Source organism: Brachycentrus maculatus, unplaced genomic scaffold, assembly GCF_059751285.1.
Source record: "Brachycentrus maculatus isolate JH-2025_06_01 unplaced genomic scaffold, ASM5975128v1 h1tg000015l, whole genome shotgun sequence".
In the NCBI taxonomy this organism is placed as follows: domain Eukaryota; kingdom Metazoa; phylum Arthropoda; class Insecta; order Trichoptera; family Brachycentridae; genus Brachycentrus; species Brachycentrus maculatus.
Genome location: NW_028280769.1, coordinates 1,773,649 through 1,794,929, shown reverse-complemented (window position 1 = coordinate 1,794,929; position 21,281 = coordinate 1,773,649). Strand labels below are relative to the sequence as shown.

Below are 21,281 nucleotides of genomic sequence, written 5' to 3'. Positions count from 1 at the left end.
AAAACAGAACGAGGACGGCCGAAAAAGACTTGGCACGATCAGATCCATCAGAACCTAAAATCTGGTGGTGTCAAAAGTCTGCGTAATCGGAGGGCATGTATGAATAGATGTATGGATGTGAAGGAGGCGAGGAGTGTACGTCGGGACAGAAGAGTGTGGCGTTCTACCCTTTCTGCCTACCCCTGCGGGGAAACGGCGTAATGGTAGTAATAGTAGTAGTAGTATGAAAAAACAACCAGATTTATTAATTAATAAATTATACACGGAAAAAAATTTCTCGAAATATATTATAGTCTTTAAATAAATATTTCAAATATTTTAAAGTGGTCAGTGCAGGAGTAATCGGCTTATATGTATGAATGTGGAAGAGGCAAAGAATATGTGCAAAGACGGATTGATATAGCGTTCTGGGTTATTGTATTATATTTTGGGTTATTATATTATATTCTTTCTTTTCTTCTTTCAAACCCTTATCCGCACCCCAGTGGTGCATAGGACACTGCATCATATAAACTCAGCGTTATCTTGATCGTTAACACAAAGGGGCATATTTTTAACTTAATATTTACCCGCTACAGGGCAGAAAGTGTTATTTTTGCGTTTTGAAGAAAGGGTATTCTTTATTTATTTTTTTAATGTACTAAATATTTTTTAAATGCAAAAAAAAAACTTTCAGGTTTTACCTAAAAAGATCTGTTGCACAGTAGAAAGTTCAATGAGTGGCTTGATATTTGTTTTTAATACATTTTATTATATTCTTAAACTTTAAAAACGATATCCTAAAAAATCCGGTTTTTTTTATATATGACGTTGTTGAAAGGAGTGAGCGATATATTGAAAAATTAAATTAAATTAAGTGTACAAAAATCTTATATTTTCTGATTCGATCCTGTGCCGGAATCAAATCATTCATGTAGTGTTTCGACGATGCCTACTGTGACCCACTGATTGAATCGAAATGACTTTGATTTCGAAGTAGATTATTTCTTATCAATCAATCCGATTACATCTGTCCGAGATCAATCGACAAAACGGTAAAATATTTAAATCATCAATATTTTTCAATACTTAAAGCATCAACGTTATCTGACGTTATAGCGAAATGTTGGTTATGTTAAATAGACTTTTGACACGACCAGATTTTATGTTCTTATTGATTTGGTCGTGACTATAGTAGTAAGCATATTGGCTTCTATGCAAGAGGTCACAGTTCGATTCCCAGTTGGGTCAAAATAAATATAAGTGATTATCATTCTCATAGTCATTTAATAGCACCCTTGGCTGGTACCTGAAGCGGAGGGCTGATCACCTTTCCTTCGTGTTTAATGATCAAGATAATATTCTGTTTATATGATGCAGTGCCCTATGCACCATCAGGTTCATGATGGACTGGTATAAAAAGCGCAGGATTTTTTTTAGATGGTTGCATTTATTATTTACCTTATTATGTACTATATTAAGGCTTATAGATCAATCAGTGGATTTTTGTTTCTTCTAGCTAAAAACGCTTTTAAATTTATTCTATGTTGAGAACAGGAGAGATAATCTAGTATGGGCCAATCAGGAACTTCTTAGCATTTGCTCATTGCTGGGAGGAAACCACGTTGCACTCCTCAGGAGAAGGTGGACTTTTTCAATAGAAGGTGAACTTCCGTTCCACTAGAAGAGGGTTCAGTATTTTGCGTCCTAGCTTGGTTTATGGTACCAATGTCCTTCACTATTGTTTACTATTCACCTATTATTGAAAGCTGTCCCACCGCATGCCCAGATCTGATACAGAAGCATCTAGGCTTCCTGACAGATCTGCTCTTGCTAAGCATTTTTTTAAACTAAGTTGCGAAATTTATTGAAATGTGAAACAAAATATAATTGTTTCCTGATTTTACTGTGAATTTACATTTAAAAGCTTTCAATATAAGTACCTGTCACTGCCAATCTAAATAAATATAAGATTGTAAGTCCATCACCAAATTTTCTAGAAGTACCCCAGTGTAGGCAGTGAAAGGGATTAGTGTTTAGTTCAATTAGTCCGCTAGATCCGATTCCGACTCTATGTTGGCCAGTACACAGACGCCCACAACCCCTACCAGCACAGCAGACAGACACGGAACAGTCCAAAGACATTTACAGAGTATGGTCAGTCATCGCATTTCCACTCAACCATTATTCATCGACACTATTTCGGATCCCTTTCATAAGTACTATTCACCTGTTTGTGATATCGAGTTGGAGCTGATGGTCTGTTTTGTGTCCTCAGGAGCGGCTGACGGGGCACGGCGGCATCGCGGCGGTGAGCGCGTACCCCGCCGCGCACGCGCACGGCGCGCGCGGCGGGGGGGCGCAGCCCTCGCACCACCAGCCGCCCCCGGCGCCCGCCACCGACTTCCAGCCGCCCTACTTCCCGCCGCCCTTCCACCACGCCCCGGCGCAGAGCCCCCCGCAGGTAACCCGACACCCACTCATCTATCTCTGTATTCCACAGGCGCCATGCCTCGATGGCAGAAGAGATGTGCATCTATCGAGGAGTTCTCCCACAAAATGTCGAGCAACCACCTGTACATGCCTTGATGACAGCAGAGTTATGTATCTATCGAGGAGTTCACCGATAAAACATCTCTGTATTCCACAGGTCTCTGTGCCATGCTTTGATGGTAGCAGAGATGTGCATCTATCGAGGAGTTCTCCCACAAAATGTCAAGCAACCACCTGATCATGCCTTGATGACAGCAGGGATTTGTATATATATATATCTGGAAGTTTCCCCATAAAATGTCAACCAACCACCTGGTCATCTCTGTATTTCACAAGTCACCCCATCAGTGTCATGCCTTTATGACAGCAGATATTTATTTACAACATTTGAGTTTGTCAAAATTCTTGTTAACAAATCTAGGTTTCTACACTTATTTTTAGGAAGTTAATTTTTACAAATTTCTTTAATTTTTTACAATATTCAAGCGTCTCCCAGTGTGTAAAAAAATCGTTTATGTTCTTGCAAATATTTAAATAAGAGGATCTCTGCTAAATAAAAGCTTACCCAAATCAACCAAAGATTGCTTAGCTCAAACATAAAGCATCATGAGATTTATGATATACTCATATGTAGGAGTATGAAAAATTGTAGGAGTCCAAAAAATTGAGAGTCCAATCATGGTTGGTCAAGTGGTGGATATTATACATTATAAGCCCTGTAAAAACCAAGACTTCCATTTTCTTCTTCACCTTTATTTAGATGCCAAAATGTAAATGTGTTTTATACCAACAATTCACATTCGAGAAGAATTCTTGAGAACTTGATAAGCTCACCTCATAATTGCTTTCCTCAGCAGAACCATGGCCCCCTGGAGTACCTGTCGGCGGACCCCTACGGGCAGGCACTCGGCCCCCTGCACCACGCCGGCTCCCTGCAGCACCACTACTCGCAGCTGGCCTCGCTGCGCCCCTCGCAGGACCAGCTCCTGCACAGGGGGCATAGGGACGCCGAGCTCCAGAACCACGTGGTGAGTCCTCCGAATCTCTAGAAGACAACATAAAATTTATATTATTTATTGATTCGGCATTAACTTTATGGAATGACATGATTATTTTATTAAAATAATCATGAATATCCCACTTTAACACTTGAATATACCACTTTAATGAGTTTTAGTTATATTTACTAGTTTCGAAAACGACAGATGTTTTCATCTTCTGGTACAAATTAAAACTAGTTAATTAGTTTTAATTTGCACCAGAAGACGAAAACATCTGTCGTTTTCGAAACTAATCGTAAATATAAATAAAACTCATTAAAGTGGTATGTTCAAGTGTTTAATCTTAATAAAATAACATAAAACTTAGTCAACTTCTTCTCTGGATACCATCTCCTAGCGGAACTTTACAACTATCCCTAGTTTAACCTTACATTCCTTTCTAATATCTTCGTTTTTAAGTCTGTCATACAACGATCTTCCACACGTTCGCCTGAGGGAATGCATTTCAACGGCGTTCACTCTACTTTCATCCTTCTTTTGCCAATGTAAACCGCTAGTTTGGCCTTCTATGGGCATTTTTTTATATTAGAAGCTAAAATACGCAATTCTTAACTAATTTTTTACGCTGATTAGAATGATCGAATAAAAAAAGCGAACTGAGTTAGAATGTCATTAAAAAAACCGACATTAATTTTTTTTTTTTAATTATTTCAAGTACATACTCGTGATACAAAGCAAAACGTAAGAATTTTTGTTTAAATTTGACTTAGTAAATACCACTATTTCTTAAAATCCATTCTGACACGTGTTACTAACACCGTTTTGCAAATACGCTGTTTGAAAATGATGCGGAATCCATCGAAACACGTGTCACAGTGCATTTTAAGAAATACTGATATTTACAAAGTAAAACTTTAATTAAAAATTTAAAGATAGAATTTTAATCAATTTTCTTTTTTTGTTGTTGCTCTACATATTTAAAATTATATATTGAAAATTCCTTTGGATTTCTTATGAAATCATCTTCCGGGTACATTCCAGAAACTAGGGATCTGAATTTCGTAAAATGCGGACGGAAAGTATTCAAATATTAAATACTTGATAATTACACGATGATATTATAGTATAATATACCTCAATATTCCCATCCAGACCATGGTAATATACCGCACCAGCCGCCACTGAACTTTCTTGATAAATAGTTCACATTGTTAGAGCTACTTACGAATTTTCCCTTATAATCGAATTTCGTACTCTATATGTGTATGTGTACGTATGGTTAAGAAGCAGTGGCGGGCTGATGCTTATTAATTTATTTATTTACGACATTACTGCCTTTTACAAAAAATAACACAGAAATTAGAAATTAAGATAGATTGCATAGAAAATAATAATATATGATATAAAATAAAAATAACAAAAATGCAAAACGAAAAGATAAGTATAAGTAATAAAACAAATGCAAAACTTGGTGAAAAAAAAGGGTTAAAAAATTGGTACAAATTAGGGAAGCTAATAATCGAAATAAAATTCATACCAAGAGATCGAAAAAGTGCTTTGTAAATTTTGACTTAATGATGTTTATCGATGAACTAAAAATATCAACCAATGACCCGTAATTATTGTCATATCTTAGAATTCTCGGAATAGAAGAGAACATGTCGCTCACTCCTTTGCATTGACTCCAATTTTTACGGATCATGGAGCATTTGGAGAATACCTCTTCCGTTTTCAAATTAGACAAAACTCTACTTGTGAACGTGATGAGACGTCATCACATTTTTTAATAGGAAAGATTTAAATTATTATAGAAAGTAAATGTGCAAAAGAAGGTATGCATGCAGTTGACAAATCGCTCACTCCTTTCAAGAACGTCATAAATCAAAATACTTGATTTTTCAGGAGAACGTTTTTAAAGTTTAAAAATATAACACAATGTTTTAAAAATAAATATCAAACCACTTATTGAAGTTTTTACTATGCAACAGATCTTTTTAGGTAAACCTGAAGGTTTTTTCTCCATTTGAAAAATATTAAGTATATTTAAAAAAATAATTGAACAATACCTTTTCTTCAAAATGCAAAAACAACACTTTCTGACCTGTAGCGGGTAAATATTAAGTTAAAAATATGCCTCTTTTTCTGGGATATAGTACATTTTTTGGGCATTCCGAAAATATGCACAACTGAAAATTGTCATTTTTTGATTTATGACGTTCTTGAAAGGAGTGAGCGAAATATTGATGAAGCAATAAAGATCTATCAGATTTCGCCATCTTTGTATAGTTTTCAAAACAAATTGATCAATTAAATGCAGTCTAGGTAATCAGGTCCAGGGTAATATGAAATAAATATTACAGTGAATAAACACTTATTTATTTGACCCTCTGGGAATTGAACCATAGACCTCCAGCACGGAATCCGCTAACCACTGCACTATGAAGGTGGATTGTAGTGTCTGTATCCATGCTGCTAGATTTATCGAGATTCGCCTAAATCTTACTCAACCCTCAAATAACATCCCCTTAAGTTCACCCCTATGAAATAATCTCAGATTCTACGCATTACATTACATACCCCTTCTCATCATAACATCTTAGACATTTCGTGTTTCGAATTCAGCGGTGAATTTTCAATTCATATTAGTTTTCAGCCTAATATGATTTTGAAAAATATCAAACCTTAACTTATTTGACACTCGGAACTGAGAGATGAATATTTTTAATAATTCATATGAAATACCAATTAAAAAATAAATTGTTTCTTTTCAAAGATCGTACAATCTTTCAATGAGAGAAATATATTTTTTTAAGAAAATAGAAAGCACTATTTTTTAAAACTACATATGTTTGTAATGTATATGTTAATTATTTTTGAATAAACTGAAATTAAATTGAGATTTAAATTGAAATGTTCTCATCAATGAAAATATAAACGCAGTTTTTATATTGTATTTAAATTATATAATAATAAGACATGGGTTTGAATATAGATTAATCTTTATTTGATATCTCAACATAAATGAAAAAGAATATGGAGGTCTGGGTATTTACAAGGCTTACAATCTGTCATAGGCTAGTTAAGATATCGTTTTACACACGTTTAACATCCACCATTCTACCCATGATTGACAACCACACTACTCATAATTTTGGAACTCATATATATACGATCAATCTCATGACACAGTACATATGAGTTCACAACAGCCATCTTTGTTGGATTGAGAAAGCTTTTATTTAGCGGAGACCCTTCTGTTTGTGTGTATTAATTGATCATTTAATAACGACAGGTCATAAGTCCTGTAACTACTCAAATTTTCATATTCTTCTTGATCTATGTTGAAATTTCAACAACAAAAAAATTAAAAAGTGGAGATAACTCAGATTTGTGAAGTAATTGGACATACTCAAAATGTTGTGAATAAATTTGTCAGTTTCACTGACTATACTATAACTAACTTACTATTGATGAATGAAATGTCAATACAGTGTAGGTCGTATTTTCATAATGTTATACATATTTCATGTTTTGAAAATACGCCTTAAAAAAAGGGGCAATTATTGAAAATTCCATAACCGACTCGGAACTAACATATCCTCGATATAATTTCACAAAATCCATTAGGAGATGAGGCTAATCTCGCAAAAAAAAACTTACACAAGAACCGTTTCACCCCAAATGAAGCGATGAAATTCGCCCCCGCCTCCTCCATTCGCGGAATTCCCGATCTCCCCTCTCGCAAAGGCGGAGGAAGAACGGGAGGAATGGGAGGAATTCGGGGTCAAACATGCCCCGGGGCGAAATTCACTCGGTCCCCCTAACTTCGCCAGTTAAACTCGCGTTTATAGACAAACTGAACGTCACAGCGTTGGAAATGTTAGGATATTTCAACGGTTTACGGTTTAACTTGCCAGTTGTTAAATTTACTCGCGTTTTTAATCTTTCGAGAATGCTACAAGCAAGATCTTAAATTAACCTAATATATCCGTAATTATTAAATTACTTACCATCATATGGTGTTTGTTATATGTTATTATTCCATATAAGATGTTACAATGTATGGTTTGGTAGTAATTTTATTTATATTTTAAATATTTAAATCAAACACTGAGTACAGTGGAACCTCTCATAACGAGCATAATTCGTTCCAGAATTTTACTCGTTAAGCGAAAGATTTTTTTTTGTTTTGACAGGCGCGGAAGTCCCTGCTTACAATTTAATGTCGTGAAAAAGGGACTTGACCTTTCTCTGTAGGTAACTCGTTACGCGAAATGTCACTCGTTAAGGGAGCAAGTTTTTCACATTTTTTGCTCGTTATTCGAATCGTTCCTTATGACAGTTTCCACTGTATACCAAGTTGTATTTTTTTTACTAAAAATACACAAAATTAAATTTTTTTTACAATTGTTACGGCATTATGAAAACTACTGCAAATATTATTTTTTATGTGTTTTTAACAATATAATACATTTAAGTAGACTCTTAAAATCAGTGGTTGATTTTTAAATTTGAAATATAAAATTGAAATGGAGTTCTACAAATTAAACGCCAAATCAATTAATAATTTTATTCATTTATTGAATTAATACTTTGCATAATTCCAAATTGTTGTATTATTATAATAGTACAAATCAAACAAAGATTTATGGTTCTACTGAATTTATTTATTACACAGATGAGTGTGGCGTTACATGCTCCCTACCTATCCCTGCAGTAAAACAGCGTGATGGTAGAAGTAGTAGTATAATCAGAACCTAAAATTAAACCATGTCAAAACTCTACGTAACCGGAGAACGCATGTATGACTATATATGGATGTGAAGAAAGCTACGAGTGTATCCCAGGAAAGACGAGTTTGGTGTTCCATCCCCTCTTCCTACCCCTGCTGTGAAATGCGTGGTGGTAGTATCAGTAGTAGTTTAAACTGTCAAAATATGTTTTTTTCCTTTTTTAATTCGTTTTTTAATTATTCAACATAATACAAATACAAATACAAAAAAAATATACATAAAATATAAATATAACAAAAGATCTTACAAAGACATGGCCTGTGTGTGTATACAATATAATTCATGTTATAGTAAAAGGCACTGGCAAGAATACAATAGATATTATAAGAAGTAGATAATAAAAAAATAATAAAACCCTTATCCGCACCCCAATGGTGCATAGGGCACTGAGTCATATAAACGCAGTGTTATCTTGATCGTTTACACATGAAGAAAAGGTGATCAGCCCTCCGCTTCAGGTACCAGTCCATGGTAATATTGAATAAATATTACAGTGAAAAAATCACTTTTATTTATTTGACCCCCCTTGGGAATCGAGCCCGGGACCACCAGAATGGTATAGTAGTATAATAATAATAAAAAAAACTCACAAACCATCACGCCACTTCCCGCAGGGGTAGGCAGAGAGAATCGAACGCCACATCACTCTGTCTTTGCAAAAATTATTTGCCTCTTCTACATTCATGCATCTCCTCATACATGCCCAACGATTATTACGACAAAATTATTAATCAAAATTATCAAAATGTCCCTCTGTCATTTCTGGTCTGTCCACAACAGCCCTTGATATGTATCTACTCACACATTTTTTTCCCCAACAGCTTCACAACTCCGGCTTCTCGTATGGTGGTGATAGGGGTCGTGACTTCGGTGGTGGCGGCGGGGGCGGGGGCGCGGGGGGTGGCGGGGGGGGCAGGTCTCTCCACCACGAGCACCACGACCCCCTGTCCCTGCACCAGGCCCTCCAGGCCGCCGTGGACGACGGACAGGTACTGTCATCACTTCAAAACAAACTAAAAATTTATTTTTTTTGACATCTCATCAAAGATGAAGAAAAATATGGAAGTCTGGGCATTTACGGGGCTGACGACCGTCATAGGCTGGTTTAAGTGATCACTTTACACACGTGTAACATTCACCAATTCTACCCATTGACAACCACACTACTGAAATTATTGGAAGTTCTATATATATGAACCAATTTAGAAACCTTGTTCTTGAATCCCTAGAACTTCACTAGAGACATCTATTGGTGAGATGTAAAGAAGCTTTTTAGAAGCTTTTTCAGCCCCGTAAATGCCCAATCTTCCATATTCTTCTTCATCTTTGATGAGATGTCAAAAAAAATATGAAAATAACTCCTGTTATTGGAAATAATCCAGATTTTGTGAACAAGTATTTGGACACACTCAAAATGTTGTAAAAATTATTATTTTCAATATTCCTAAGTCCCAAAAGTAGAAACTATTTTTTTTAAACTGCAACTCTCCAACTATTTAAGGGTGAAAATTACTTGAATCTAAATAAAAGTTCATCTTTAAGATATAAACATGACTTGGAAAAATACCAAAATGCAATACCAAACAATTCCAACAGAACTTTTAATATATTTATTTATTGATTTTGCGTTTAATTTGTAGAACTCCATTTTAATTTATGAACTAATTTTAAATATTAATCCATAAAAATTTAAAAAAAAAAGAACTTTAAACGTTCAATAACCTATTTATTGTAACTGCAGACAGTTGGTAGAATTCTATATTGAATTGTTGGGTAATATATCCAATATAAAACAAGGTTTATTTGGTTGAATTCTACATTTATTTATGTATATTTTAATACGTGACGCGTTTCGTCTTCATAGGACATTATCAAACACTGACTAAAAATTTTCAAAATATCCTTATATACTAAAAATAAGATAATAATTTTAGTCAGTGTTAGGTAATTTCCTAAGACGAAACGCGTCACGTATTAAAAAAAATATATATAAATATATATATTTATATATATATATATATATATATATATATATATATATATATATATATATATATATAAATATATTTATATATATATATATATAAATATATACATATATATATATATATATGTATATATATATATATATATATATATATATATATATATATATATATATATATATATATATATATATTTATATATATATATATATATATATATTAATATGGATTTATTACCCAACAATTGAATAACCTTCCTACAGATATAAAAAAAAGTTAAGACATTAATGCAAAAAATTAATTATAAAGAATTTTATGCTCAAGTATGCTCTGTATGCTCAAGACATGCTGGAAACTTTTTATAAAACTTACAACTGTATTTTTTTTATATTTTGTGACTTGGAATTTAAACGTAATCTGATTCCGTTCTCCCCTTTAATCTAAAATATCTTCAAGGCGCTAGAAATTTTATCATTTTTAAGAGTTCACAAATAAACTACCCTTCACTATACGAGTATATCCAATGGATACGATAGGAATTCAATATTCCAGCTAAGATGGCCAGCGATACAATAAAGAATTATGCTTCTAATTTTATTAAATTCCTCCCAGTGTACCCAACGTCCCTTTTATTCCCTTTCTCGATATCGCGGAATGAAAAGTAAAAATCTATATTTTTATACAACATGCCCCGATTATCTCGATTCACGAGAAAGATTATTAGTAGGTACCTAGTCGTTTTTCGATTCACATGTTTATTTTTTTCTATGGAAATTTTGAATTTTGAATTCTTTTCAGCGAATGTTAAACTGTGGCAAGTTCCGTTTATTCATATTAAATAGTATTTCAAATTTCAGAATACCGGTTTGGACGATAACACGGGATTCATGTCGGATTTACCCCTACTTAAAAGTAAGTCATTTTTTTACCTTTGAATATAATGTATGTCGGGTTGTGGTGTCATGTAGTGTCATGAACTCTTAAGTCAAAGTTTCTCGGTTTAAACCCACTTTACCACAATTTGATACCTATTTCTAATAATGAGCCGCTTAGGCTCACAGAAATAGTATGAAATTGAAGTATTTTTGTAAATAATAAAAACACAAATATTTATATATTTTTAAATACATTAAAATAAAAATATATACTTTTTATTAGAATAAAGGAATGCATATATTTGTAACATCGTTTTTTTTTACCCAAATTTTATTTATATCTTTAAATATGGATATGAAATTAACAGTTTATTTATAGTATATAATAAAATAACAACTACTTATATAGTTTTTTCCACATATGTTATTGCTAATTTACTATATAAAATGTAAGCAGTTCCACCGAGAAACATCAGTAAAAACTTTTAAATTATTTATGGTAGATGGAGTCTGTGTATTTACGGAGTTGTCGTCGGCTGGTTTAAGTAATAAATTTACTCACGTAATTAAAATTATTTGACGTAATTAATTTTTCTTTTCTTAATACATCGTTTTTGTACTGAAAAAATTAGTTTTTATTCAAAATAAATACATACATAGTTTTGAAAAGAAAAGAGTTTGGAAATTAGGAGCTATTATAAAAATTCAATGAATATTCTAAAAAAAATCAAAATGTAGTCTTTAAAAAAATGGGCCTGACCCGACGACCGGCTTTATGCGTTGCCGGAAGCTAGCTGAGTTTTATAATTGCGAGTTTGGCCTTAAAATAATATAAGTACGTAATATAATACATACCCGAAGCACTTGGTTACATATTAATGCATTTTTAATCAAAATTTCAATTATTAAACTTTCTAATTTTCTAAAGTTCAGCAATTTTTCTACAGTGAAAAAAAAACTTGCAGCGTATTTTAATTATCGAGTGCCATTATTTGCTTTGGTGTGTTTTTAAACTGAGATTAAAATATAAATCACTCTTTTCATAGACATTCTATTGATAGACCTGCATTTTAATTTAAAATCTAACCCTACCAGATCTCTGACGTCATCAAATTCAAACTTTCGAAACAGATTGACAGTTCGTTCTAGAATAATATTCAATTTGATCTTATTATTTCTACAACAATAAAATACGCCATCTTTATGTTGGTTCATTGAACTAACTATTCAAATTATAAATATGTCCATTCTAGAACACCATTACGGTGCTGTTTGAATTTGAAATTGGAATATTATTAGTGTTGCCAGGTGTTCGCTCGATCACAAATTAGGTACTTAACCCGTTCGCGCCCAGTTAATTAGTTCTGAACGATTGAGACGTTGGAATTAATTTTAACTAGCGTTTCGAAATAAATTTAAATGAAGTTGTTTATTTTTTATACTACCAAAACCAACTTTTTTGAACACATATTTTTGAAGTGAATCTTCTTAGTAGGCAATTCGATAATCGGTAATTAGACGATAATTAAAAGATAAAATTCAAGGACGCGTCACGTTTATTATACTAAAAAAAATTACAAATATGTATTAAAACATTATTTTGAAAATAAGATCAAGTGAAATTTTTAATATATATCGAATCACGAACGTATCTCATATTTTAGTCGTCACAAACCATAATATCAGCACCAATGACAGTGACAGTGTAAATATCGAATAAATAAAGTATTATGTGTGCAAATTTCGTATTGTATTTCTTTTAAGATGCTCTCTCTCTTTCTCTCTCTCTTTCTCTCTCTGTCTCTCTCTGTTTTTATTATTAAATCTATCTTATTCTTTATTTTGTAAGAGGTTTCACTTCTATCACATACAGGGCGCTTGTCCACTTCCCGGAATCACACGGAATTTTACCGTCCGGCACGTCAGTTAGCGTTTTAAAACGATGATTGGCTTGGATTGGCTTGTGTTTTTATCCATATCTCTTCGGATCGGTGCGTGAACACGTTGAGCGTAAATTCGATCACGCTAAACTGTAGTAGTCGTTTTCATTTTTCAAAACCGGACTGCCGGACGGTGAAATCCCGTGTAGTTGTTGTTCTTCTTCTTCTTATTTTACTTCTTATGATTTTTCTTCTTCTTCTTCATTGTGTATTTAAGAGGGATTAGCCTCCTGCGATGTCGATTCCCAGCTGTCAATCTATCTCTTTGGTTACCTATACATAACTATATTTTTGTTTTCACATTTTGATTTTAATTTACCTGAGGTTAAGGTGACCAATCTTGGGTAACTGTTCATAAAAATTAGAATGAAATAAAATAAAATAAATATTAAATATTTCCATAGCGATAACGTGAAATAACTGTATAATGTTAGAAGAAATATCGCAACTAGTTTACAAAATTGCATAAATAATAAAATAAACATAAAAAAGCGGTTTGTTATGCATTTTACTCGTACGTAATTTTTTTTTAATACGACCCCATTATGTCACAGAAAACTTAGATTAATTCCCGTTTAAAATACTTAAATTATTGCTTCAATCATTTATCATTTGTGAATATAAAATAATTACTGGAAACATGTCCATAATTTATTTCATAGAAATATAAAAATTTTCATAGAAATATTAAATTATAAAAGAAATATTAAATTAAAAGCCGTTTATAAATGAAAGAAATATCAGAAATACTGAGAAAAACTATGATCTATATTATAAGATTTATAGAGATATGTGTGAAGAAAAAATGCAAGGCTGAGATAACCGTTATCGATAAAATTAAGTAATGTGTATTAAGATGGTTTGGGCATGTGAATCAAATGATTGAAGTAAAAAAAATTATGAGGCGAATACGGTTTGTAATAGAAGCAAAGGAAGACCGAGGAAATCTTGGCGTACCTACTCAAGTATTTCAAATACTTGAATGTGGTCAGGTCAGGAGTCGATATAATCGGCGTGTATGTTTAAGAAGATGTATCTAATTTTTAATTTCAAAAGATATATAAGTATTTTTGTTTTTTTTTTATTATTTACAATAATACGTCAACTTCATACAATTTCTGTGAGCCTAAGCGACTCATTATTAGAAAAACGTATCCAATTGTGGTAGAGTGGATTCGAACCGAGAAATTGTGACTCAAGAGTCGGCGACACTGACCACGGGACCACAACCCGACAGTATGAATATGAAATAGGTGAAGATTGTGTGCAAAGTCAGATTGGTGTGGCGTTCTATTCTCTCTGGCTACCCCTTGCGGAGAAGCGCCATGATAGTAAGTTGGTTAGTTAGTTTTATGTGTATTTAAAAATATTTTTATATTTCATCTTTAAAATATAGAGAAAATGTTTTTTACTCTAAGGTAGCCAATGTTCTCATTTCTAAAAATGCATTTATTTAAATTTAATTCAATTCTCTGACGACTGTCCCCTAATATAGAAACTGTAATCCGAAACCGCTATTTAGGGGCATTTTTCTATTGTCGCATGAACACATTGAGGTCTTTTTGTATACATAATATTTTTCAATTCTTCGCTCGGAAATTCGACACTACCATTTTTTCATTGAGAGTTTGGTAGGTTTCTAATTGCGATTTAATAACACCTCTCGCAGCTTGGATGGCCATAAAAATGCGTCAGCTGTATCACGTTTGAAAAATACAAAAAATAAACATTTTTCTTTTTTAAAAAACGTTTATTTCTTCGCAACATTGTTGGGTATGTCCATATATCGTCCTCATACAGGAGAAAATGACCAAGTGCATTTTTCCAAAAACGTGATTATCGACTATTTGACATCTTTCTAGCTTAATGTTGCCCTGAAAAAATCCCAAGGCGACTTTAAACTTGGAAGTATAATATATTGCCTTGTTAGAAATAACTAACTGCATTGATGTTTATTTTGTTGGCAAGCAAAAGTGACTTAAATGGCCCTCATGAACATTTTACGTTTTGTTAGTTGGTCACTTTCTCCTGTACGACTACGATATGTACTTATATACAAATCTGGATTATCTCCAACTAGAAATTAATTTTTTCATATTATTTTTTGGCATTTCAACAAAGATGTAGAAATCTGGATATTTACGGGGCTTGCGACCGTCGTAGGCTGGTTTAAGTGATCACTTTACACACGTGCAACATTCACCAATTCTACCCGTGATTGATAACCACACTACTCAAATTCTTGGAACTTCCATATGTATTGTTCGAATTCGAAACATATTGCTTGAATTGATTAGAATTTCAAGACAGAGAGACATCTAAAGTGAGATGAAAAAAAACTATTTTATGTATTTGTTTATTTTATTTGCAAATTCGAAATCTGGCTTTACAACTTTACATTTATGGTTCCCAATAATATGGATATATCAACAAAATTCACCGTTTTCTTTATTTTATTTTCATGAAATAAGATGGGAGTCTGAGCATCCTAGGGCTCACGACCTGGCATTTGGCTGGCTTAAACGATCACTTTATACACTTGTGTAACGTTCACCATTCTGCCCATTATTGAACGTCCATATTGCATTAATTCTTGAAACCTTTATTTATGCATTTTTTTAAACTTTGATCAAGTTCATGATAATATTTCAAATATTTTATAATTCGTTACATCATTGAATTTGTATCATATTTAAAATCAGGTGAAGTTTAAAATTGATAGAATAAATATTATTAATCAATATTATTTTTTGTTAATATTTTGTTGATCTTCCAATAAATAAATAAACAAACGATGGAATTTGTACTGGAATACAAGATAAGTTAAAGATTTATAATTTTTAATAAAACAACTCTTTTTTGACACATTTTTTGCATTTCATAATTTCTTAAATGAATTCGCTCCATTTTACGACGGTATATTTTCGTCTGGCAAAATTGCAAAAAGAGTTTTTGTAATTGTAGGAAGAGAAAATTTAAAATACCTTAGAAAAATTTTAACATTCCATTCCATAGAAAAAGTTATTCGCCCTTTCGGGTACCTTTGTTGGCAAGTACCTACTTTCCCAAAGGGTTTCATTTAATGATGTGTTTTCCATTCTCTCTTTTGAACTTTGAGCTTTTTTCTGACGTTTAATGGAAAAATGTTATTTTTAATAATGTAGGAAAAAATATACCTGCGTGTATTTATATTAAATTTTAACTAAGGCATTATAGCAAAGTATTTTAATTGATTGTATAATAAACCCTTTATTAACTTTTTTTTAAATATGTGCTAAAAACATTTTTAAATGACATTAATTTACTTTTAGAAAAATACAAATATTTTCTAAATTATTGATATTCACAGTTACCGTAATAAAAACTTTGAAATGTAATATAGTGGTTTTCTAATTGTAGTAGGTACCTCAATTAAATTAATTTACGATGATATAAAAAATATCCTTATTTTTAACTATCTAAAAACTATCATGCTACTTCCCCGCAGGGGTAGGCAGACAGCATAAAACGCCACACCAATCTGTTTTTGCAAACAATCTTCGACTCTTCCACATTCATACATTTCCTCAAACATACCCGCCGCGCCGTTTATTTCGCTTCCTGACCTAACCACGCCCAAGTATTTTGAATAGTTGATCATGCCAAGTTTTCCTCAGTCTTCCTATCCTTCTACATTCTTCATTATTCATTATTCCAACTACATTCGCTTTATTATTTCACTGTTCTTTCCTCTCTCATTCGTTCCACAAGTCCGAACCATATCAATTTTATTGATAATGAAAAACTGAAAATTATATTAGAATTAAAAAATATTTCATAGAAAATGCTGAAGCAATTAGCCTTTCCACTTTTTTTTTAATATCTCAAAAATAATTAACGTAACACGTCAAAACTTGTCGTGTGTAATGAATAAATTACACACGACAAGTCATTTAGAGTTTCATTTTTTTTAAATAATCGTAAATTTTCACTAAGATATATCAGTTATACTTTTTTTTCACAAATGTAAGTAAAGGGTTTCAGTAAACGGTACTTTTTTTAATTAACCTAATTTATTTTACCAAACTCTATAAAACGTCGATTTTTTAAAATGTGTACCCGCGCAGATGTCCACCTCGCGTCAGACAAAAAAAAATAAACCCAACCACTAGAATTATCGAGCACTGCAACGGATCAATATAATAATTCCACACCAACGTTATAGTGTGTATTGCATAATTGTTTTTACGACGCAGACAGACATAGGGGGACATAAATAATTCTATCCGCCAATTATAACAACATAAATAACACATGTCATTGGACATTTTCTCGTTTTCGCAGCGATAAATATAAAATTTATCCGCTAAATATTGCAATAACTTGATTTTTATTCTTATCTGCGCTCTCATTAGACTGGTTTTCGACCCGCCAATTTCTAATCGCACCATTATTCCGTTTTATTATTATCTTATATCACGTACGCACTTAAATTCATTGGGTGGAATTTATTTATGCTTTATTACTTTTAAACTTTATGAAATAAAACTAAAACTTTGGTTTTAACCACTTTTAATTCAACATTTAGGATATGGCAATGAATACGGGCCATTGGTTGATATTTTTAGTACTTCAATTAATGTCTTTAAGTCAAAATATACAGAGCATTATTTGGATCTCTTTCTATGAATTTATGGTGATTATTAGCTTCCCTAATTTGTACCAATTTTTTAAATCTTTTGTTTCACCAAGTTTTGTATTTTTTTATCACTTGAACTTTTTTTTTCATTATTTTTATTTTTATCATATATATCATTTATTATTATTTTAAATGTAATCTATCTTAATTTCTAATTTATATGTTATTTTTTGTAAAAAGCAGTAATGCCGTTAATAAAAAAAAAATTAAATTTTTGACATGTAGACATAGATGATGATATGGAAGCCTTACCTACAGGGCTTACGGCCTGGTGAAGTGATCACTTTAAAGACGTGTATTATTCATCATCCTACCCATGATTGACAACTACACAACTCAAATTTATGGAAGTCATAGATTAAAAAATATATATATATATGTATATATATATATATATATATATATATATATATATGTATGTGTGTGTATGTGTGTTTTTAAAAGTAAATTCAACTTTACGTTTAATAGCGATTATTTTATTCAGGCTAAATAAAAGCAAACAGGGATTTTTAAGTTAACGTTTTTTGCCATTATACCCACGATCTCATCCGTTGGGTGAATAATCCAGTGTCCGATATTATTATGTGTATTATTCATCATCCTACCCATGATTGACAACTACACAACTCAAATTTATGGAAGTCATAGATTAAAAAAAATATATATATGTATATATATATATATATATATATATATATATATATATATATATATATATATATATATATATATATACATATATATATATATGTATATATATATATATATATATATATATATATATATATATATATATATATATATATATATATATATATATATATATATATATATATATATATATATATATTTAATGTAGTTATTTAAGAATTCAGGAACCAGTCCAGGGTAATAAATATTAAATAAATAAAGGTTAAATAAATATTACAGTGTAAAATCACTAATATTTATTTTCACCCCCCCTGGGAATCGAACCCGGGACCTCCAGCACGGTAGCTAAACACGCTGACCATTACACCACGGAGGCGGACAGACATTTCTACTTTTAACAATATTAAAATAAGTTACGCTTTTCTCTCCAATAAAGAGACTAAGCTCTTGTGTTGGAGAGGGATGTTTGTGAGTGTTTTTTTTTTCAATTAACATGTATCTAAGGAATTTAATTATTTTTTGACAATTTGTTTACTTTCAGACTTACTTGATCACTCAAAACACATTCACAAATAAACTATTGTATAAAAAGTATAAATATTTAAGTATTTGATTTGCCTACCATAGAGCAGTCACAATATCGGTCCTTTTGCAACCTACGGCTACGATTCGATTCCTATCCGCGTATCAATTACCCCGGCACAATTAAGTCGGACAAGCTATAGTTTAGCGTGCAGTTGACGACATCACGGCTTATATAATATGAGCCAAGTTTTATACTGAGGATTTAATTATGCCCGGCCGACATGTCTCGCGGCATACATATGATGTTGAGCGACCATTACTTACTATGGATATGTTAATATTTATTACACTGCAGACTGCATACTGCACATAACACATGCGCAAGCCGCTATATTTCACAGACTAACTACCGATTGCCTTTGGATGTCCACTTCTACGCTTAGTTTTTAAGTTTAGACATCTCAACGTGGAAGAATGTGGAAGTCTGCGTATTTACAGAGCTTACGATCTGTCACAGGGTGGCTTTGGAGATCAGTTTACAGACATCTAATATTCACCATTGTACCCATGATTGACAACCACACAACTCAATTTTCGGAACTCGTGTATATATATATATATATATATATATATATATATATATATATATATATATATATATATATATATATATATATATATATATGTATATATATATATATATATATATATATATATATATATATATATATATATATATATATTTATATATATATATAGATAAATATACAGTGGGTGGCCAAATTATTAGGGACACTTCGAATTTCCTGTAATTTTCATGTTCAAATGAATTTAATGAGCTAACAATTAGGTTTTTTAATTATTTTTTTATTGATTGGGGTGCTTTATTTAGAATTTAGAAACAATGTAATCAAACATTTAATAAAAGTAATTAATTTTTATCATAAAAAGCGATTATTCAAAAATTTCAGAAAAAACCGTTATATTTAGTAAACACCCTATGCTGCGATTACAACTTCCAAACGTCGGGGCATGCTTTCTATGCAGATTTTTATATCGTGCCGAAGATTAGGGTTACCATGCCATACTCTGATAAGAGTTTCTATCAGTAACCGCTTGGTGGTGATGACTTTTTTAGCAATATCCCGTTTCGTTAGCCTCCAAATGTTTTCGATGGGGTTCATATCCAGCAAATTGCCCGGGCAAGGCAAAGTACATACTAAACAGACGTTTTTTTCAGCCAAGAATGCGGTAACACTCCTGACTTTATGACACAGTACCAATTCATGCATAAACACATACTTTTCATCACCAGGGAACCATTCCTTAGCCTCGGCTGGAGCCGACTTTTCAGTACTCGCTGGTACTGGTCTTGCCTCATGGTCCCTTCCATGATATGGAGGCGTCCCATACCCTAAAATGAGATCATGGACCACAACATTATGCTAACAGGGTGTTTTTAGCCCTCTTTACCAGGCAGTCCGGGTGGAATTTTTCTCCTGGGCCCCGTCGGACGAATTAAGTTTTTCCCACCAAAATTTTAAATGTTGACTCTTCTTAGAAGCAGACCTATAAAGTATTACCATGATTGCAAAAATGTGTATTTTTTATTATCTTCTTATTTTATTATACACATGTAAGTCATAAATACTCGATTCCAATCCAAAACAGTCATATTGCCGGAGTGCTCTGGCCCATAAGAGTCGTTTTTTCTTCATGGCCTCAGTCAGGCGTAGTTTTTTGGTTGGACGTCAACCAATTAGATTTACTTCGACTAACCGTCTCCAAACTGTCATTTTGGAGGCGTTGATTCCTACATCGCTTATCAACGTAGTGGACAATCAACACACGTTTTACGATTTTGAAAATAGATGTCCCTGATTTTACGGTGACCACGCGGAGTGGTGATCGTTTTTCTGCCACTTTTTCAGACGCGGGCTGCTTCTAGAGGTGGGTTTTTATGAATTTTTCTTTTTATCCGGTTGACTCCTGACTTCGAAATACCTGTGAGTGCTGCTATCTCTCTTTAGAAATATGTGGAATGAAGTAGTTTGGTTGGTACTTCCCTACATTTTCTTGGAGATATGTCTAAAGACTTGCCCATACTTAAATTTAGAATATAAAGGTTCAATTCAAACTAAATTGAATTTTAATTAAAAATTAATTGAAATTAACTTATTAAATTAGCAAAACTAATAAATTATTAAACGATACTTAATTTTTCATAGTCTTGGACTCAAAAAACATACAGGAAAATGGTTTTAAAAAATATTAACTGAGCTCACACCAACACCATTTTTCACTAATTAACACTAAAATGAGAAAAAATTTTACTTCTTTGATATTTTGCAGCATTGCTAC

The 21,281-nt window shown here is 32.2% G+C and overlaps 1 protein-coding gene across 1 annotated transcript in view; it reads left to right on the top strand.

Annotated features, from left to right (window-relative positions):
• Positions 1-21,281, top strand: part of LOC148313367 (transcription factor AP-2-epsilon-like) — a 105,345-nt gene that overhangs the window by 65,477 nt on the left and 18,587 nt on the right. Inside the window, exons 2-5 of the mRNA XM_088264600.1 lie at positions 2,258-2,443; positions 3,327-3,500; positions 9,088-9,255; positions 11,094-11,163. Coding sequence (XP_088120726.1) covers positions 2,258-2,443; positions 3,327-3,500; positions 9,088-9,255; positions 11,094-11,163 — 598 coding nt within the window. The remainder of the gene's footprint in view (positions 1-2,257; positions 2,444-3,326; positions 3,501-9,087; positions 9,256-11,093; positions 11,164-21,281) is intronic.